We start from the raw sequence: 16,293 nt of genomic DNA, 5'->3' as shown, positions 1-16,293 counted from the left end.
AGTTTATCTCATTATATAATTGTATTTGCTTTATTGTAAAATAAAATGCATAGTTTATTTAATTATTTAACAATAAACACTGCTTTAGCAATATATATAATTTTTATGCTATTTTAACATCTTTTTGTTTTAATTATTAAAAATTAGAATTTATAAAGCTTTAAACAATAAGATTCATATCAACCAGTATGAAACTATGACTCTAAACAACCTTTGATCAGATCCTGACAAATCACACATCAGGACTCTCCCTATTGGAAGGGCTTTAAGAGCAAGAGCCTGAGAAAGAACTTTGACCCTGTATTTCACAAAGACTGATGTTCGTCTTGAAGTGAATCCTTATATTTGAATGCTTGTTGACTTGTTTTAAACCGATTTAGAAAGGTGTTTCTTATCTAATGCCTGGGATTCCAGAGGTAAGTTATACATTACGTCACTCGTATATCTATAACAGTCACTATAGTCATGTATTAAATTGTTAGTGATTGTAAATGCTATGGTATATGTTTGTTAACCAATCAGATGAACTACACAACAAAAATTCAAAATCAAATTAGATTTGGCCATATGTAGCCAGTCCATTTGTTGTCATGGTTACTCATGATGTCACTTCTTTTGTCCCAGATGACTCAGAACATGTTTCAGGAGGGGCTGCATCAGGTGTTTTTTAAGGAACGCCCTTTGCCCCGCACTCTTCTAGCTGATGACTCCGCAACTGGAGAGCTGATGGAAGACAGACTGGTCCGCTGGTTTGGGACAGTGGTCAACACCCGCCTCCTCCTGTCTGGGGTAACAAAAATCTAGTTTAACTGTCATAGACACCCACCAATCCCAATAAAACTCGGATTTATTGAATACATATGTTGTATACAATATAATATTAGACTATATATTCTGAATTGCATACTACCATCTTATTTTTCTGCAGTTTAAAGTATGTGTACTGTGAATAGTATGCAGATTTTTCTGTATACACACTTGCCAAAATAGTGGTTTACAACCAAAGTTCAAGTCTTTAAGGTCAACTTCACCTTCAGTTTTCAGTTTGACCAGGGTTATTATTGTTAACTAAAACTAAAACCATCGAAAACATTTCCATTACTTGACAGAAAATAAATGTTAATTGAAAAAAAAAAAATCAGCTAGTTTCCAGGGCAACATTTCTCATTTTGTTTAGTTTAACATGGTGTACTAAAATAACTAAAACTAATAAAATGAGTAAAACGCAACAAAATTACTAAAACTTTAACTAAAAATAAAAATAAAAATTTTTTTTAATATCTCAACAAAAAACTATAATAGTATATCAGTGATACTAAAATAACAGAAATTGACAAATGATAGCAGTATCATCAGTGATATTTACCGTCTTTTTCTTGACTCATCATGTGCCCAGACTGCCAAAAGTTTACATAAACTGGATCAGAGATTAAAAAATAACCATTTTATTTTCAAAATGAATGCCACTTTTTGAATTAAACATGCAACATGATGACAACATGCCATACTATTATTTGAAGCATTTATTATTGCATATGGCTTACTGCTTCACATACTATTTTTGACCAATAGTGGGCAGTATATACTGTAGCCTAATTCTTGCTTTTGTCCCTCTTTTCTGTCTTTCTCTTTCAGGTTGTTCAGATTTTCAGTGCTGCCTTCTGTATTCTCTCCACTTTCTCTTATTCTTGTTTGACTTTCAGCTGTTCTGCATCTATGACAGCTCCAATATGGTGTAGCCTGTTTGTAAGTGCTCCAGTTAACATTTCTGGTTCCCAAATTTTACAGTAAATCAGAACAAAGCAATAATCAGTCTGACATGCTACAGCCCAACTAATTCGTTTGATGATCTGAAACATTAAAGTGTGACAAACATGCAAAAAAATAAGAAATCAGGAAGGGGGCCAACACTTTTTCACACCACTGTATATATTTATATATCTGTTTATGTCAGTATCTAGCCACGGGGTCACTTGCAATTGACGTCCAAAGGAAACCCAAAAAAATCAAAGTAAGTTTGTTTTAAGTCTTTTTTTTTTTTTTTTTCAAACCAAATGTTTATTTTGTAGTTTAGGACAAATGTATTCGTATATTCTTGGCATTTCATGATACTAGGCTTCTTGTGTGCTTGTTTGAGTAAAGTGAGATCTCTGCTGTTGTAGGTCATGACTCTGATGGGCCTGAATATCTTCAGCATACTGTTTGCAGTTTGTTCTTGTGTCACCTTTTTTATCAAATCCTCACAAATGGAAAAAGCCACCCCTCCGCAGGTGCGTGTACAGAGAAACTGCCAATCAATAATCCACTAGAATTTACCAATGAAATGAGTTCATGGTCTCTCTCCATATCTCTCTCTCTCTCAGCGCATTGGTGTGCATGTGCTAAAGGGCAGTGGTTTCATGTCCATCCTCCAGTGTATGTTAGCAGCCATATACATGCTCTTTCTGATTTGGAGAGGTATGAAGTCCTACAGGACCCTCTACAGACAGGACTACATCACCATAATCCAGGTACAACATTCACACATTCAAGCTTCAAAATATTATGAATACAGTATTAATACAGGTTTTCTGCGGGTCTTAAAAAGCAAGTCTTAATTCACCCTTCCAAAAATTAAGGCCTAAAAATTTATTAAAGGGGTCATATGATGCGATTTCAAGTTTTTCTTTCTCTTTGGAGTGTTACAAGCTGTTCGTGAATAGATAAGATCCCTAAAGTTGCAAAGACTAAAGTCTTAAACCCAAAGAGATATTCTTTATAAAAATTAAGACTTGTCCACGCCCTCCTAAAATGCCTCGTTCTAACACGCCCCCACATGTCTACGTCACTGTGTGGGAAGATTTGCATAACACCGCCCAAATGTTCACTCAAAGAAAGAAGGTATAACTTTGATTCTCGCTGTAGTATTGTTGCCGCCGCCATGTCGTGAAGACGCTGTGTGTTTTGGTTGTGAAAGCGAAACTATTTTGTTTGGTCTTCCAAAAGAGGACATGACTAGAAATCAGTGGTTAAGTTGTATTTACAACACTGTTCCAGAACACTTCAACCCAAATATTCAGATGTGTGCAACGCATTTTACGGAGGACGAGGACTGTTTCCTGGGAGAGTAGATTGCAATGCCGCTGTTCCGGTGAATTCAGTTCCCGTTTATAATGGGTTTTCATGTTTTTGAATCATCGCTCCGGAGCCGGGACACGGCATCACAGTATGGTAGGGGCGTAACATTTCCGTCACACGCTTGAGGTATTCGGCCAATCACAACGCATTGGATAGCTGGCCAATCAGAGCACACCTTGCTTTTCAGACCGATGAGCTTTGTAAAAATCTACGCGTTTCAGAAAGGCGGGGCATAGAGGAGAAACAATAATGTACAGTATGTGGAAAATAATTGTTTTTTTTAACCTTAAACCGCATAAACACATTTCATTACACCAAATACACAAAATAATGTTCTTTTTTAGCAACGTCATATGACCCCTTTAAATTGGAGCAGAAAGTCTTAAATTCATAAAGCCATGGCATTAAATGTTGAATGCATTACTAAAAATGAATATCTTCCTCAATATTTTTTGTCTTGTTTTCCAGTACAAATGTATAAACATTCTCAAATCAAGAAACATTTGAGATGCAACATAAAACTCTTTCTGAGAAATTGATCAAAATTGAACATGCAGAAACCTTGTAATGTTTATTATATAGTTCATGTAGTTAATATAATATAGTTAAATCTGACCTCTGTTTGTCTTAGAACTCAGATGAACATGCAGATCCACTGCTGGAAAATGAACAGTTCAGCCTTTGAACGGTCGGTGTGTGAAATCAGGAAACTTATGCAAACAAATATATGGCTTATTTTATTTTATCAAGAGAATAAATATATTTTTAAGCTTTTGCACCCAGGTTTACAATGCCAAATAAGTGATATTGCAAAAACCTGAATATATATACTACATATTTCCGTTTGTGAAAATCCCAAACAATATATCAACATAATTTATAAGTTATATTCAATGTATAATTTATATGCATTCAATACATATGCATGTCATTTGTGAGGATCACATGGCCAACAAGGATTTTGTGTATTTATATATTTATATACAATTGTATGTGGTTATTAAATTGTGTCTTAAGATGTGTTTGTTGTGCCATTGCTAAAAGTCATACTGTTGATTCTATGAAGATAACATAAGATTAAAATTGACCATGTTTACTTTCTTAACAGTTTTTAAAGTAATAGTTCACCCAAAAATGAAAATTCTGATATTTTGAAGATATTGTGAAGATTGTTGGTAACCAAACAGTTGCCGAAATATATGGCTTATTTTATTTTATCAAGAGAATAAATATATTTTTAAGCTTTTGCACCCAGGTTTACAATGACAAATAAGTGATATTGCAAAAACCTGAATATATATACTACATATTTCCGTTTGTGAAAATCCCAAACAATATATCAACATAATTTATAAGTTATATTCAATGTATAATTTATATGCATTCAATACATATGCATGTCATTTGTGAGGATCAACAAGGATTTTGTGTATTTATATATTTATATACATCATACTGTTGATTCTATGAAGACAACATAAGATTAAAATTGACCATGTTAACAGTTTTTAAAGGGATAGTTCACCCAAAAATGAAAATTCTGATATTTTGAAGATTGTTGGTAACCAAACAGTTGCCGGTAGCCATTGACTTCCATATTTTTCCCCCCCATAATATGTATATCAATGGCTACCAGCAACTGGTTACTAACATTCTTGAAAATGTCGTCTTCTGTGTTTAACAGAAGAAAGAAACTCATACAGGATTGAAACCACTAGAGAGTGAGTAAATGATGACTGATCTTTCATTTTTATCTGTTTAAGGGTCTTATGCACAATTCATTAGTGGACATTATATTAGAGAAAAATAATTATGCAAATGATTGCATAATCAAAATGTAATAACTTTATCCATTTATGAAATGACTTCTGCATAGGCAAGGAAAAATAATAGCAACTAATAATGTCAAAACCTACTTTTCACTAATCAAATACCAATGGATTTTGTCCTGGTTTTCATTATTTCCTCATGAATATTCTGTTTTACTCAGGAATATGGTATTATTACAGATGTTGCATTGTGAATGCTGTTTCTCCTTTAATACATCATTTAATGTGTCTTTGTACATGTTGCACACAAGATACTGAAAATGAGTGTGGTTCTGGTTATTAATGTGGCTGAAATAGATGAGATTTTACCAGATCTACCTCAGACTTTCCCCACATACACAGACATGCATACATATACACACAAACTTCACAAATGAAAGCAAACCGCTGAATATTTCCGTATACAAATGCTCACACAAAAACCACACAGCTTCATTTCTTTGTCAGTTCAGCATCCACGTCCTCTTCAGGTTTAAGGGCGTGCCATTGGGCGATGGGTCGTCTTGGATTGGCTAACATATCTGACCAATGGCGTTGCTCTGTTCCTGTGCTGTTCAGTCCAATGAGCACCTTTCCAATGGCATCATTCTTTCCAATTTTGTCATAGTCCAGGACTGTCACCACAACCTGCACTTTCTATTAGGAGATAGAAAATAAGTCAAGAACCATTAATGTGTTCAGTTTCAAGATGGACAGAAATGAGAACTTCAGCTCTACCTGAATCTGCTCAGATGGCACTTCAAAGCTAAATGATTCGTTGTAATATGGGTTCAGTGTGTTCTTCTTAGTTGTGGTTTTCTTTTTCTTCAGCCTTTTGCCGTTCTGCATCAGGTGGATTTTTACATATGGGTCTGTAGAACAGATAATTAATGTCAGAATTAGTAAACTGGGGGAAATGACATTTCAGACCTGTATTCTGAAATGTATCAGAATATAATAGGTCACTTCACCCGAGAGACCACCCACATCCATTTTTTTGAGGTTTTTGGCCTCCAGAACGACAACAGTCAGCTTTCCAGCAGTGGGTACGTAGCGCAGAGACAAGCAAACATCACCTAACCGCTCATGCTGTGGAGTCAACAACGAAAAGTCAGGTATTATTTCACTCTTCATTCTGAAATCAACACATTTCTGTCACATGCAGGTGTAGAGGTGTAATTCATGTATACAAATATAATTATCTTTTATTTCTAAGGAAATAGAAATGTAAAATATCATTAAAAACTGAGAAGAGTATTATCAGTTGTTAATAAATTTTATTTTCAGTATGAATTACCCTTATATCCTTGCATAACAAATGTATATAATTTTTATATTTTACATGCATTTATTATGTAAATATTAATATAATGTGTTAGCATGTCAGAAGTGTTTTACATTTTTACCTTCAACATTTAGGGCAGTCGTGGCCTAATGGATAGCGAGTCAGACCTGTAACCCAAAGGTCGTGTGTGTGTGTGTGTGTGTGTGTGTGCGCGCGCACTTGGATGGTTTAAATGCAGAGCACAAATTCTGAGTATAGGACACCATACTTGGCTACACATCACATCACTTCACTTTCACTTTAATTAAGATTTGTATGCAAGTAAGTGTTTAGCATAAATAAATGTATCTAATTTTATTGTAAATGATATTCATTTGAAATATTACTTTTTGTTGCATACATTTATATATGAAAATATAAAATTTTGATATTTGTAAATATGTCAGATGTGAATATATATTAATATTCTTTTCTTATTAAATCTCAAATGTGTTATAATTCTGTAAAATTCTAATAAATGAATTGTTAATCAATTTAATTATGTATTTATGTTTTATTGCAAAGCTATCTTGTGTTGGCCTAATGAAATTCAGTTGTTTTGGGTCATTCCAATTCGCCATGAATTCAACTATGCAATGTGACCTATTCAATTCAGTTTCAGACTGTGGCATGAAAAAGTTCTTGACTCAACCCTGCATGCATTCAAGATTCGCTTCTTCACTCGTACCTCCTCTTTCTCAGCTTTCTGCAGATCTCTCCACTCCTCTGTAAGATGACTGAAGTCCACCTTATTCATCTGCACCCTCGCATCCCCAATAGCATCATGTTTGGAGAACCGGTCAAAGTCATACACTGTCATGACCAGCGTCTTTCCTCCGAGCTCTGCATATGGAACCTGCATACAGAATATCAGAGTCTATAAGTCACTGACGCTGTTATAATGCAATTAAATGCATTATTGTCCCAACAGCACATCGTGAATTTGTATGCTGTGACCTCTATAACATTCCTGCCACGAAGGATTTTTTAGTGCAAGTGGATTTTAAGATGTACCTTAAAGGTGAAGTGCTCATTAAAAGTTGGATCTAGTGTTTTGCGGTGAACTTTTGTCTCAACACTGATAGACACACTGATACCCCCGACTCAAACTTATACCTGAATATCTAGCACAAATAATAATAAACATGCATTTATATATACACAACACCAATACGATTCCATCAAACAAATCCTTCTGATAACCTTAGAAGCTTTCATATAAAAGTATTTATTCATTGATTAGTTTATATAAAAATGCATGGATAACCTTGGACACAACCTGTGTTTGTAGGCACATAAAAGTTCACTGTTAAGTGTGTATGTAATCTAAAGATTGTAAAAAAAAAAATCACATACTATATTTCAGGAGGAAGAACACTTACCTGCAGCTCTGATTTAGAAGTGCACTCGACAGGCAGGTTATCTGAATTACTATGAAGAAAGAACAGAAAATTAAAGACCTAAAACTAAGGTCATCTGAGAGAGATGTCTTGTGCGTCTTGGCAAGACTCTTTCTTTCAAAAGAAAGAAAATATCAAGATGTTTGACGGAGTTTAACACTGCTAGAGAGACGATGAGAGAGAGAGAGAGACTGTGAGAAGCATCCAATTGCAAGCTGTGCAGCAGAGGGTGGAGCCATATGGACATTATGACAAAGGTTTTAATGAGGGATGATAAAAACAATTTGAAAATTAGGGGTCACATTAAGATACCAATACTGGTTATTTCCCAAAATGTTTGGAGGACATACATAGGCATTTCTAAATGATGGTTGCTACACCATATAATAAAATCCGTTAAAAGCAAGCTTGTCTTTAACAAATATATTTGGCTCATGTTTTAATTTTGCATGCTGTTTTGAGAGCATAAGAAATATAAACTATAATTTATTATAGTTATATTATAATGTATAAATATGTTGAATTAATAATAAATATTTATAGCTTATATTTTTGAATGAGAATATCTGTTCAAGAGATTTTTGTTTAAAGATTCTATTGAACCTGAAATGGTGAAATCCACTAGGTTTTATGCAATATATCAAACCTTTTCAATAAAAAGATAGATGTTTGTTTTATTAAACTTTTTTTTTTTCATTTATTATTAATAATTGCATTACTAGACACTTCCACCGTCTGTCCGGTAGGTGTCAGTATATTCCCGTATGTTTACAGGAAGAACAATCACATGGGAGAAGAAGTGCGTCGCCTGGATACTGCATGAAGCTTGAGGATGTTCAACAGATTAGAAGGTTATTATCGTTTCGAGATCATTTTACACCGTTTTGTTGGGTTTGTTTTGGTTCAGATCTTTGGCTTCGTGTTTTTCTGTTTCTTTTGGATATCCAGCTGTGTAATGATAGCTGTATGACGAATATCACTGGTGTCTTGTGCACAAAAGTGCCACTGTTTAGATAAATGCAAACAAATTTGATTGTTTATTAGAAATGTGATTTACTTTTAGTGTGTCTGTCCTCATATATTGATGTTCTAGGTGTGTTTTTGTTTAATACATTATCTTTGTTAGTGTTATCATACATGCTGTGTGTGTGTGTGTGTGTGTGTGTGTAGATGCAGGAGGAGTGTGTGTCTCTGCAGGTGTGTGTCAGTGTGGTTGGAGCGCTGGAGTGTGTAGTCCGCCGTTGTCTCGGTCCAGACGGTGGAAGTGTGCTGTTCACACGAGACACAGGAGAAACTCTCATCACCAGACATGGACAACGCGTTCTCCGCACACTCCACCTGCAGCACCCTATGGCCAGGTCTCTTATTTTTCAAATACAAAAAATGCAGTAAAAACAGTATATTTTAAAATATGTTTTATTCCTGTGATGCAAAGCTGAATTTTCAGCATCATTACTCCAGTCTTCAGTGTCACATGATCCTTCAGAAATCATTCTAATATGCTGATTTGCTGCTCAAGAACCATTTCTTATTATTATCAATGTTGAACACAGTTGTGCTGATTATTATTTTGTGGAATAATCACTAATTTGATTTCAGGATTCTTTGATGAATAGAAATAGAAGCATTTTTTTGTAACAATGTAAAAGCCTTTACTGCGACTTTTGATCAATTTAATGTATCCTTGATGAATAACATTTCTTTAAAAAATCTTACTGTCCCCAAACTTTTGAACAATAGTGTATATACACTACCGGTCAAAAGTTTGGGATCAGTAAGACTTGTAATGTTTTTTAAAGAAGTCTACTTTTGAACGGTAGTGCAGATTTCTATTTTAAATAAATGCTCTTCTTTTTAACTTTTTATTCATCAAAGAATCCTGAAAAGAAGTATCACAGGTTCCAAAAAAATATTAAGAAGCAAAACAGTTTCCAGCACTGATAATAAATCAGCATATTAGAATGATTTAATGATAATATTTTTATATGAAAATGATGTGGATTTATTTAGCATTTGTTATCTTTGTTCTTTAGGATGGTGTTGGACTGTGTGTGTGCACATGCTAAAGCTACTGGAGATGGCACGAAATCATTCCTTCTCCTGCTGGCTGCGCTGTTACGAGAAATTCAGGACTCACACATGCAGCGCAAAGGATCTTGGAGCATCCCTAGTCTTCAAAATCTTGCTAATCGCCTGTTGGCTGTGAGCAGGAAGGAGCTGGAAGATGTCGTAACACACGAAATTACCCCATATGCCTCATTGTACTGTAATCACCATAGTTACAAACTGGAGGGCAGCATTCTTGATTTGTTGATCGGCGGGTATATTTCTGGAAGAGTGGGGATCGGCCAGGCGGATGTACTGAAACGAGTCCTGTGTGAGTTATACCACAAAATCAGTCAAGATCAAAATGCAGAAGAAACAATCTCATTCATACATTCACACTTCTCTTTTCTACATACGGCCGTGACAGGACTTCCTATTGGCTGCTCAGAGGTGATTGAAGGCCTGGTTGTGACCTGTGATTGGTCAGTGTGGACTGAACCAGCAGGATCAGTAAAAGCACTCATTTTATATGAGAGTTTTGGAGCTTCCTTTGTCGCTGTAGGTGAAAACATATCCGTGTGCATTCAAAAGGACTATCTGCAACGCACAGAGAGCGCCATGAAGCAAAAGTTAGCGAGTTTATTGGACTTACAGGTGCATGTGGTGCTGTCTTCCGTGAAGCAGCCAGAAAGAGTGTCACAATGGGCTCGACTGAACCACGTTTCTCTACTTGAGTGTGTCGATTCGGCCCAGCTGGATTTTCTTTCAAACATCAGCGCTGCAGAAACACTCTCTCATCCACCACTTCAACACCTTGTGATGCTCAAGTACTGCAGACGTGTGCAACTCGGCGGGCATCGCTATGCCTGTCTGGGAACGTTTTTGCACATGCACACGCTTGTTCTTTGTGCGCCAGCACCGGGATTTCTTGACCAGATTGTGTGTGTGAGCCAAGGTGTGTTTGCAATGCTGCAACATCTATCTCAAAGCTTCTGTCAGACACTGGCATCTGACCAATCACAGAGTCCTTCTTTGGACCAATCACAAAGCGTGCTTTCATCACAAGACCTGTGGGGTGGTATTCTGCGTGCAGGTGGAGTGCTTCCTGTTGGCGGCATGTTTGAGTTCTTGCTACATCATTTTTTGTTGAACGAACGTAACTCTTGTGACCCACAGAGCTGTAGGCTTCTGGCAGAGGCTTTGTTGTGCTTGCCTAGAACGTTGTATTCTCGCAATCACAGACGGTTTCTGAATATCCAGACGCGTTTCTTGGATGATCTTAAGCAATGGGACAAGACCAAAGAGCAAAGGTCAGAAATGCCTGAGTTGAAGGTTGGGTTCGGGTTCAGTGAGAGTTCTGTACCGTGTCTTGAGTCGGTCAGTGGAAAGAAGCAGCTGGTTGTTTCTGTCTTGCAGTGTTTGCACAGACTCTTATGTGTAGGGGCTATTTTAAACACACGCTGTCCATTACGCACCGGCCCTCAAACACACTCTGAGGAGGATGAGGATGAGGAGGAAGAGAAGCCGAAGCATTCAAACTCTACTCAATCAACAGATGCATAAGTCTGTAATATGCAGTCATCCGCTACATGCTTCTTATACACACTGAGCTCTGATCTATGTTTACAGTGGCCCTAAAAAGTATTTGAACTTAAGTCATGCTTAAAATTGTATGAATGTCAAAGCATTTGATACAAAGTGGCATCTGCAAACAAATGCTGCTAAACCTTCTCTCAAAATCTTTAATTTTTTTGAGCCATGTTTGCAATGACTTTAAGTCAACTGGTCATTTTAGTGGATGTGTAGTCAGTACCTCTCAAGTTCACAAATGTGTCCTTGAAAAATAAAAACAGCTGTAGATCATCATATCAACTACGTTTAAAGTCTACTAACCTTATTCCTTTATTTTTCTTTTAAAATAAATGCCACTTGCTTTGATATTTTATTATATAATGCAGACATTCAGGCATTTTTAAGAGTCTAAATACCTTTATTATGTAATATATATTTATTTATTTAAAATTCTGTAATTTTTGTAACACCTTCATAGAATATACTAATTATTTTGAATATGTAATATAGAATATAAATGCATTCTGTAATTTTCTAGAAACAAATAGTAGGAATATTTGTAATACAGTTCTATATGCAGTTAACATTTTTAATTCGTTTTTTTTAAAAGTTCAAAACCATTGTTGTCTAATGTTTTTTTTTTTAAGCTTTACATTTAGTTATTCAATAAAAGAAGTACTATTCACTCAAAAGTTTGGGGTCAGTATGATTTTTTTAAATGAAATAAGTTCTTGTATTCAGCAAGCATACATTAAACAGATCAAAAGTGACAGTAAAGACATTATGAAGATTTCTATTTCAAATAAATACTGTTCTTTTGACATCTCTGTTCATCACAAAACACGGTTTCCACTAAAAATGTAAGTAGCACAACCGTTTTCAACATTTATAATAAGAAGAAATGTTTCTTGAACAGCGATTTAGCATATTAGAATGATTCATGTGACACTGAAGACTGGAGTAATGGTGCTGAAAATTCAGCTTTGTATCACAGGAATCATTTTTTTAATATATTAAATTAGAAAACAGTTTTTTTATTGTTATAATATTTATACAATATCACTGTTTTTACTGTATTTTTGACTTTTCAAAAACATGAAAAAAATTGACCAACTCCTAACTTTTTAATCGTAATGTACTTTAGAAATAATATCTTGTTATAATACTGGCCCAGTCACTGATTATATATAAAAAATTTGATTTTAATAAAAAAAAAAAAAAAAGCAAAATTGTTAATGAATAGCAAAGGGTATATCAAAATTGTTAGAGCCCTGATCTTGCATGTCTTTCCTCCAGCTCAATCTCCTCCCCTCAATAGATGTCCAGCCGATCCCAGAAGTCACAGAAATGGTCCCTGTCCCCGTGTTGTGGGTGTGACTGTAGAGTCAGGTTCAGGATGGGCCAGCCCTCTATAGCCGTGTACCGTGGCCAAACAGGCAGCCTCGGCTGTGTGCAGAAGTGCATCTGTTCATGTCGAGAGTTTGGGTCCCCCATGTGGGCAAACGTTCCCCAGTAACACGCCATCTGATTGGCCAGAAGGGTCTCTTGAAGTGTGAAGTTAGTGCTGGGGGCGGAGTCAAAGAGAAAGGGAAGCTCTGCCCCATGGCAGGTATGATTGTAGCAGAACGGAAGCCACGCCCAGATGTTGTGACCAGATGGAGCGTGGTCAAATACATAGAGCCAAATGGCTCCACCGACTCTCACTATAGAATGAGCAGACCGTTGACACTAAAATCCGTGACAATCTGCAAAACAGGCCAATTTTATAAGCTAAAGAAGTGTAAGGACACATAATGCCTAACTTTAATTTTGTGCTGTTTGTCTTGCAGTTGTTTTATCTGAAGAATACTGATGTCTTACTTGGGAAAGCATCACTCTTCTGTCCTGGTTTTGGTAGAAAGGAATGTATTTGTGCAGAATTTTAAGCGCATGTTGCTTAAAATGGCAGCAGTGTAGAGCACACATTTCAGCATTGATATGGAGTGGTTGAAAACGCCGTACACAAAGGTCACGCCTTCCTCAGAGGTTGTACCTATAGGACAGGCCAGATGAGAGCTGACAGAGGTAAACAATGCTAACCTTACAGAATATTCCAGGCTAAAAGAAAAAATGACAATTTGCTGAAAATGTACTCACCCTCAAACCATTCGAGATGAGTTTGTTTCTTCGTTGGAACGTGATTGTAGAAATGTAGCATTCCATCACTTGCTCATCAATGGATTCTCTGCAGTGAATGGGTGCCGTCAGAATGAGAGTCCAAACAGCTGATAAAAACATCACAGTAATCCACAAGTAATCCACACCACTCCAGTCCATCAGTTAACATCTTGTGAAGCGAAAAGCTGGGTGTCTGTAATAAACACTTCCATCATTAAGACTTTTTAAACTTTAAACCATCACTTCTGGCCAAAATACGAGTCCATATTCCATAATGTTTCCTCCAGTGAAAAAGTCAATCCCCCATTGTCCTCAGAAAATCACTTAAAATCCACCTACATATTTATTTAGAACTGTTTTGGACTGTTTCCGCTTGTAAACAGTGCTTCATCTGTGCATATTTCTCTCCTGATTCAGACGAGACGACTTTTTCACTGAAGAAAGCAATATTATGGATGAGGACTCCTATTTTAGCCAGAAGCTTGAACGGTTTGATGTTAAAAAGGTCCTAACTATTGATTTGTTTCTTACAAACACACAGCTTTTTATTTCATAAGATGTTAATTGATGGACTGGAGTGGTGTGGATTACTTGTGAATTATTGTGATGTTTTTATCAGCTCTTTGGACTCTCATTTTGACGGCACCCATTCACTGCAGAGGACCCATTGGTGAGCAAGTGATGTACAGGTAATGCTACATTTCTCCTAATCTGTTCTGATGAAGAAACAAAATCATCTATCTTGGATAACCAAAGGGTGAGTACATTTTCAGCAAATGTTCATTTTTGGGTGAGCTATTCCTTTAAATAAAAAGTAAGACTTGTTTAAATTCATCCCACAGCAATAATGTTCTGTGGTAATCAACAGCATGTGACAGCTTAGCTAATGTTTAACCCAGAATATGCTGATGTTGTTGGAGCACAAACCTAGTATAACAGGCTTGTAACTCTCTGCCAGTGGCCTGTTTGGAAGGCTGTGATTGGCTGTTCCTGGATCAGCTCTCCATCAATGAACGGCCCCCATGTCTCAAAGACCTACAGGAAACAAAATGGGTTGATGATCTTAGAACCTTCAAAAGCACAGAATTCGTTTTTAGTTTATTTCAGTGTTTGTACATGATGTTTATGTGTGATATATGTGTTATGGCTCCCTGGAATCTGGCCAGCCGCATCATTCTGCAGTCAGATATTTTTATTAATTGTTCACTAAATTATATATTGGACTGTTGTCCCAGATAACCATATTTCACTCTGTATGCTTTTTTTTGTTCACATAATAAAATCATTCATCATATGTATTCATATTTATTTATTTGTTTTTATTAAATTTTTTTTGTAATAATTTTTAATTTGTAGCAATTTTATGCTTTTGGCATTTTTATTAGTATTTTTTTATTTCTGTTTAGCTTATTTGATTATTTATTTTTATTCCAATTAATTTGAGTATTATTGAGATACTATTACAGTTTTTAGTAATATTTAGAAATATGTAACACTGAATTTCTTATTGGTGCTCCAGCCATTCATCATAACATAAAAGATAAGGATGTAATATATACTATAATTGTCTGAATGCACTGTTTTTTTGTGGATGGTTTGAAAATGTGTGTCATGATTGGAATGTTTCATACCTTAGGAGGACACAGCCGAGAGAACTCCCCAGCACACACCTGCATGTATGCAGGACGGGGAAATGTGGCGTCATACGTTTACGTCCTAGGTGACACGGGTGAAGGAGGAGCCCAGCGTTTGTCCCCCACAGACAGGAGAGTCTGCATACGGAATCCCATAAAACACATGAGCTTTATCCAGAATACGGCCACGAACTCGCCCGAGATGTGTGATGACCACTGGATCTCCACTAGAGGTATCATGTTTTCAAGTTCTGAATTAAAATTAATTTAGTTATTTTTTGTTTGACTTATAGAGCAAAAAAACAAGTAACCCCAGATATTTTTCAGAAACCTATGAAGCATTTTTATGAAATGTTTTTGCCTTAAGAACTTGACTTCTGCATTTTCAACCAAATTCTTAAAGAATTTCTAATTTTTTTCATCTCTGACATCCTTATGTGTCATTAGCCCAGGTGTACAGACAACCAACCTAAAATAATATAACCATCAATGACACATTACTCCTGCACTAATAGAGCACTGCTGATTGATTACTCACAAAAATAAACACACAACTACTTCAAAACATAATTCGTAACTCGTGACTCATAGCTGTTCTCACTCATGGCCTACAGTGTGCTATACGTACACCCGTTTCCATGGCGACTGTAAAATCATCAGGAATGTGTCGTGACTACGTTGCTTATATGTGTGTGAAACACACAACAGCTGAATTCTCAGGCACTGTACTGATGTGTATCTTCACTATCACACACACACACTCATATTCACGTTTCATAATCCTAAGAGGTTGTAACACACTTTCAAAATGAGATTGAGTCTGAAGGCTAGAAAATCACACAGAAGACAAGCAATAAAGAGTATAAAATATCAACCCAGGTTTATTCAGCTAGCACTTTTATGATGGCCATTCTTACAAGTAAAATGAAAATTGCAGTTTTCTAAATGCATTTACAGGCCTACTGTGTATATGGAACTAAAATAAATGATTTACACACAGCAGAAAGGAAACTATATATATATATATATATTTATAGACAGATTTATTCTTATTATTTCAATGATTGCTAATTTAATATCCAACCATAATGAAATTATGGAGAGATGCAAATTTTAAGGTTCAAGTTTGAGACATTAGGTAACAGGTTCACATGATGACATTAATGTGTTTCATAAAAGTGGAGTAGCCAGCAAACTCCTAGTAGACACATTCCAAGATTAGTCAGCCCATAGGA

At 35.9% G+C, this 16,293-nt stretch overlaps 4 protein-coding genes across 5 annotated transcripts in view; 2 read left to right on the top strand and 2 right to left on the bottom strand.

Moving 5' to 3' along the window:
• Window positions 1-493: 493 nt before the first annotated feature.
• On the top strand, window positions 494-3,863 carry LOC107736444 (uncharacterized). The gene is made up of 6 exons (XM_016547855.1): window positions 494-789; window positions 1,636-1,746; window positions 1,955-2,011; window positions 2,163-2,270; window positions 2,364-2,510; window positions 3,749-3,863. The coding sequence occupies exons 1-6, from the start codon at window positions 601-603 to the stop codon at window positions 3,800-3,802; spliced, it is 666 nt and encodes a 221-aa protein (XP_016403341.1). The 5' UTR covers window positions 494-600; the 3' UTR covers window positions 3,803-3,863.
• A 1,207-nt stretch (window positions 3,864-5,070) lies between these two features.
• LOC107736208 (synaptotagmin-1-like) lies at window positions 5,071-8,007 on the bottom strand. The gene is made up of 6 exons (XM_016547686.1): window positions 8,000-8,007; window positions 7,264-7,327; window positions 6,938-7,105; window positions 5,897-6,014; window positions 5,664-5,797; window positions 5,071-5,582 (listed from the first exon to the last, which is right to left on the bottom strand). Exons 1-6 carry the CDS (start codon window positions 8,005-8,007, stop codon window positions 5,379-5,381), a joined length of 696 nt encoding a protein of 231 aa, XP_016403172.1. The 3' UTR covers window positions 5,071-5,378.
• A 426-nt stretch (window positions 8,008-8,433) lies between these two features.
• LOC107736428 (Bardet-Biedl syndrome 10 protein-like) lies at window positions 8,434-11,274 on the top strand. 2 transcript variants are annotated; one of them, XM_016547847.1, is made up of 4 exons: window positions 8,434-8,500; window positions 8,820-9,007; window positions 9,683-10,026; window positions 10,123-10,182. In XM_016547847.1, coding segments are annotated over exons 2-4 (534 nt in total). In that variant the 5' UTR covers window positions 8,434-8,500; the 3' UTR covers window positions 10,125-10,182. The 2 variants fall into 2 exon arrangements, with proteins under 2 accessions (XP_016403333.1, XP_016403328.1); XM_016547842.1 differs by having other exon boundaries at window positions 9,683-11,274.
• Window positions 11,275-15,140: 3,866 nt separating this feature from the next.
• LOC107736196 (GLIPR1-like protein 1) overlaps window positions 15,141-16,293 on the bottom strand; it is a 5,558-nt gene continuing 4,405 nt past the window's right edge. The window contains exon 5 of the mRNA XM_016547676.1: window positions 15,141-15,285. Coding sequence (XP_016403162.1) covers window positions 15,141-15,285 — 145 coding nt within the window. The remainder of the gene's footprint in view (window positions 15,286-16,293) is intronic.

The sequence above is a fragment of the Sinocyclocheilus rhinocerous genome, unplaced genomic scaffold (assembly GCF_001515625.1).
Source record: "Sinocyclocheilus rhinocerous isolate Xijiao unplaced genomic scaffold, SAMN03320098_v1.1 scaffold942, whole genome shotgun sequence".
Taxonomy (NCBI): domain Eukaryota; kingdom Metazoa; phylum Chordata; class Actinopteri; order Cypriniformes; family Cyprinidae; genus Sinocyclocheilus; species Sinocyclocheilus rhinocerous.
This window is presented reverse-complemented; position numbering and strand designations above follow the sequence as displayed.

Bases quoted from the DNA above. Each gene is read 5' to 3' on its own strand.
- LOC107736444 (XM_016547855.1), top strand. From the start codon at position 601: ATGATGTCACTTCTTTTGTCCCAGATGACTCAGAACATGTTTCAGGAG. The intron at 790-1,635 runs GTAACAAAAATC...TTTCTCTTTCAG, and splicing joins CCCGCCTCCTCCTGTCTGGG to GTTGTTCAGATTTTCAGTGC. The intron at 1,747-1,954 runs GTAAGTGCTCCA...TGTTTATGTCAG, and splicing joins CAATATGGTGTAGCCTGTTT to TATCTAGCCACGGGGTCACT.
- LOC107736208 (XM_016547686.1), bottom strand. The intron at 7,106-7,263 runs GTACATCTTAAA...TTCTGTATGCAG, and splicing joins ATGAGCACTTCACCTTTAAG to GTTCCATATGCAGAGCTCGG. The intron at 5,583-5,663 runs GTAGAGCTGAAG...ATCTCCTAATAG, and splicing joins TGCCATCTGAGCAGATTCAG to AAAGTGCAGGTTGTGGTGAC.
- LOC107736428 (XM_016547842.1), top strand. From the start codon at position 8,820: ATGCAGGAGGAGTGTGTGTCTCTGCAGGTGTGTGTCAGTGTGGTTGGA. The intron at 9,008-9,682 runs GTCTCTTATTTT...TTTGTTCTTTAG, and splicing joins CTGCAGCACCCTATGGCCAG to GATGGTGTTGGACTGTGTGT.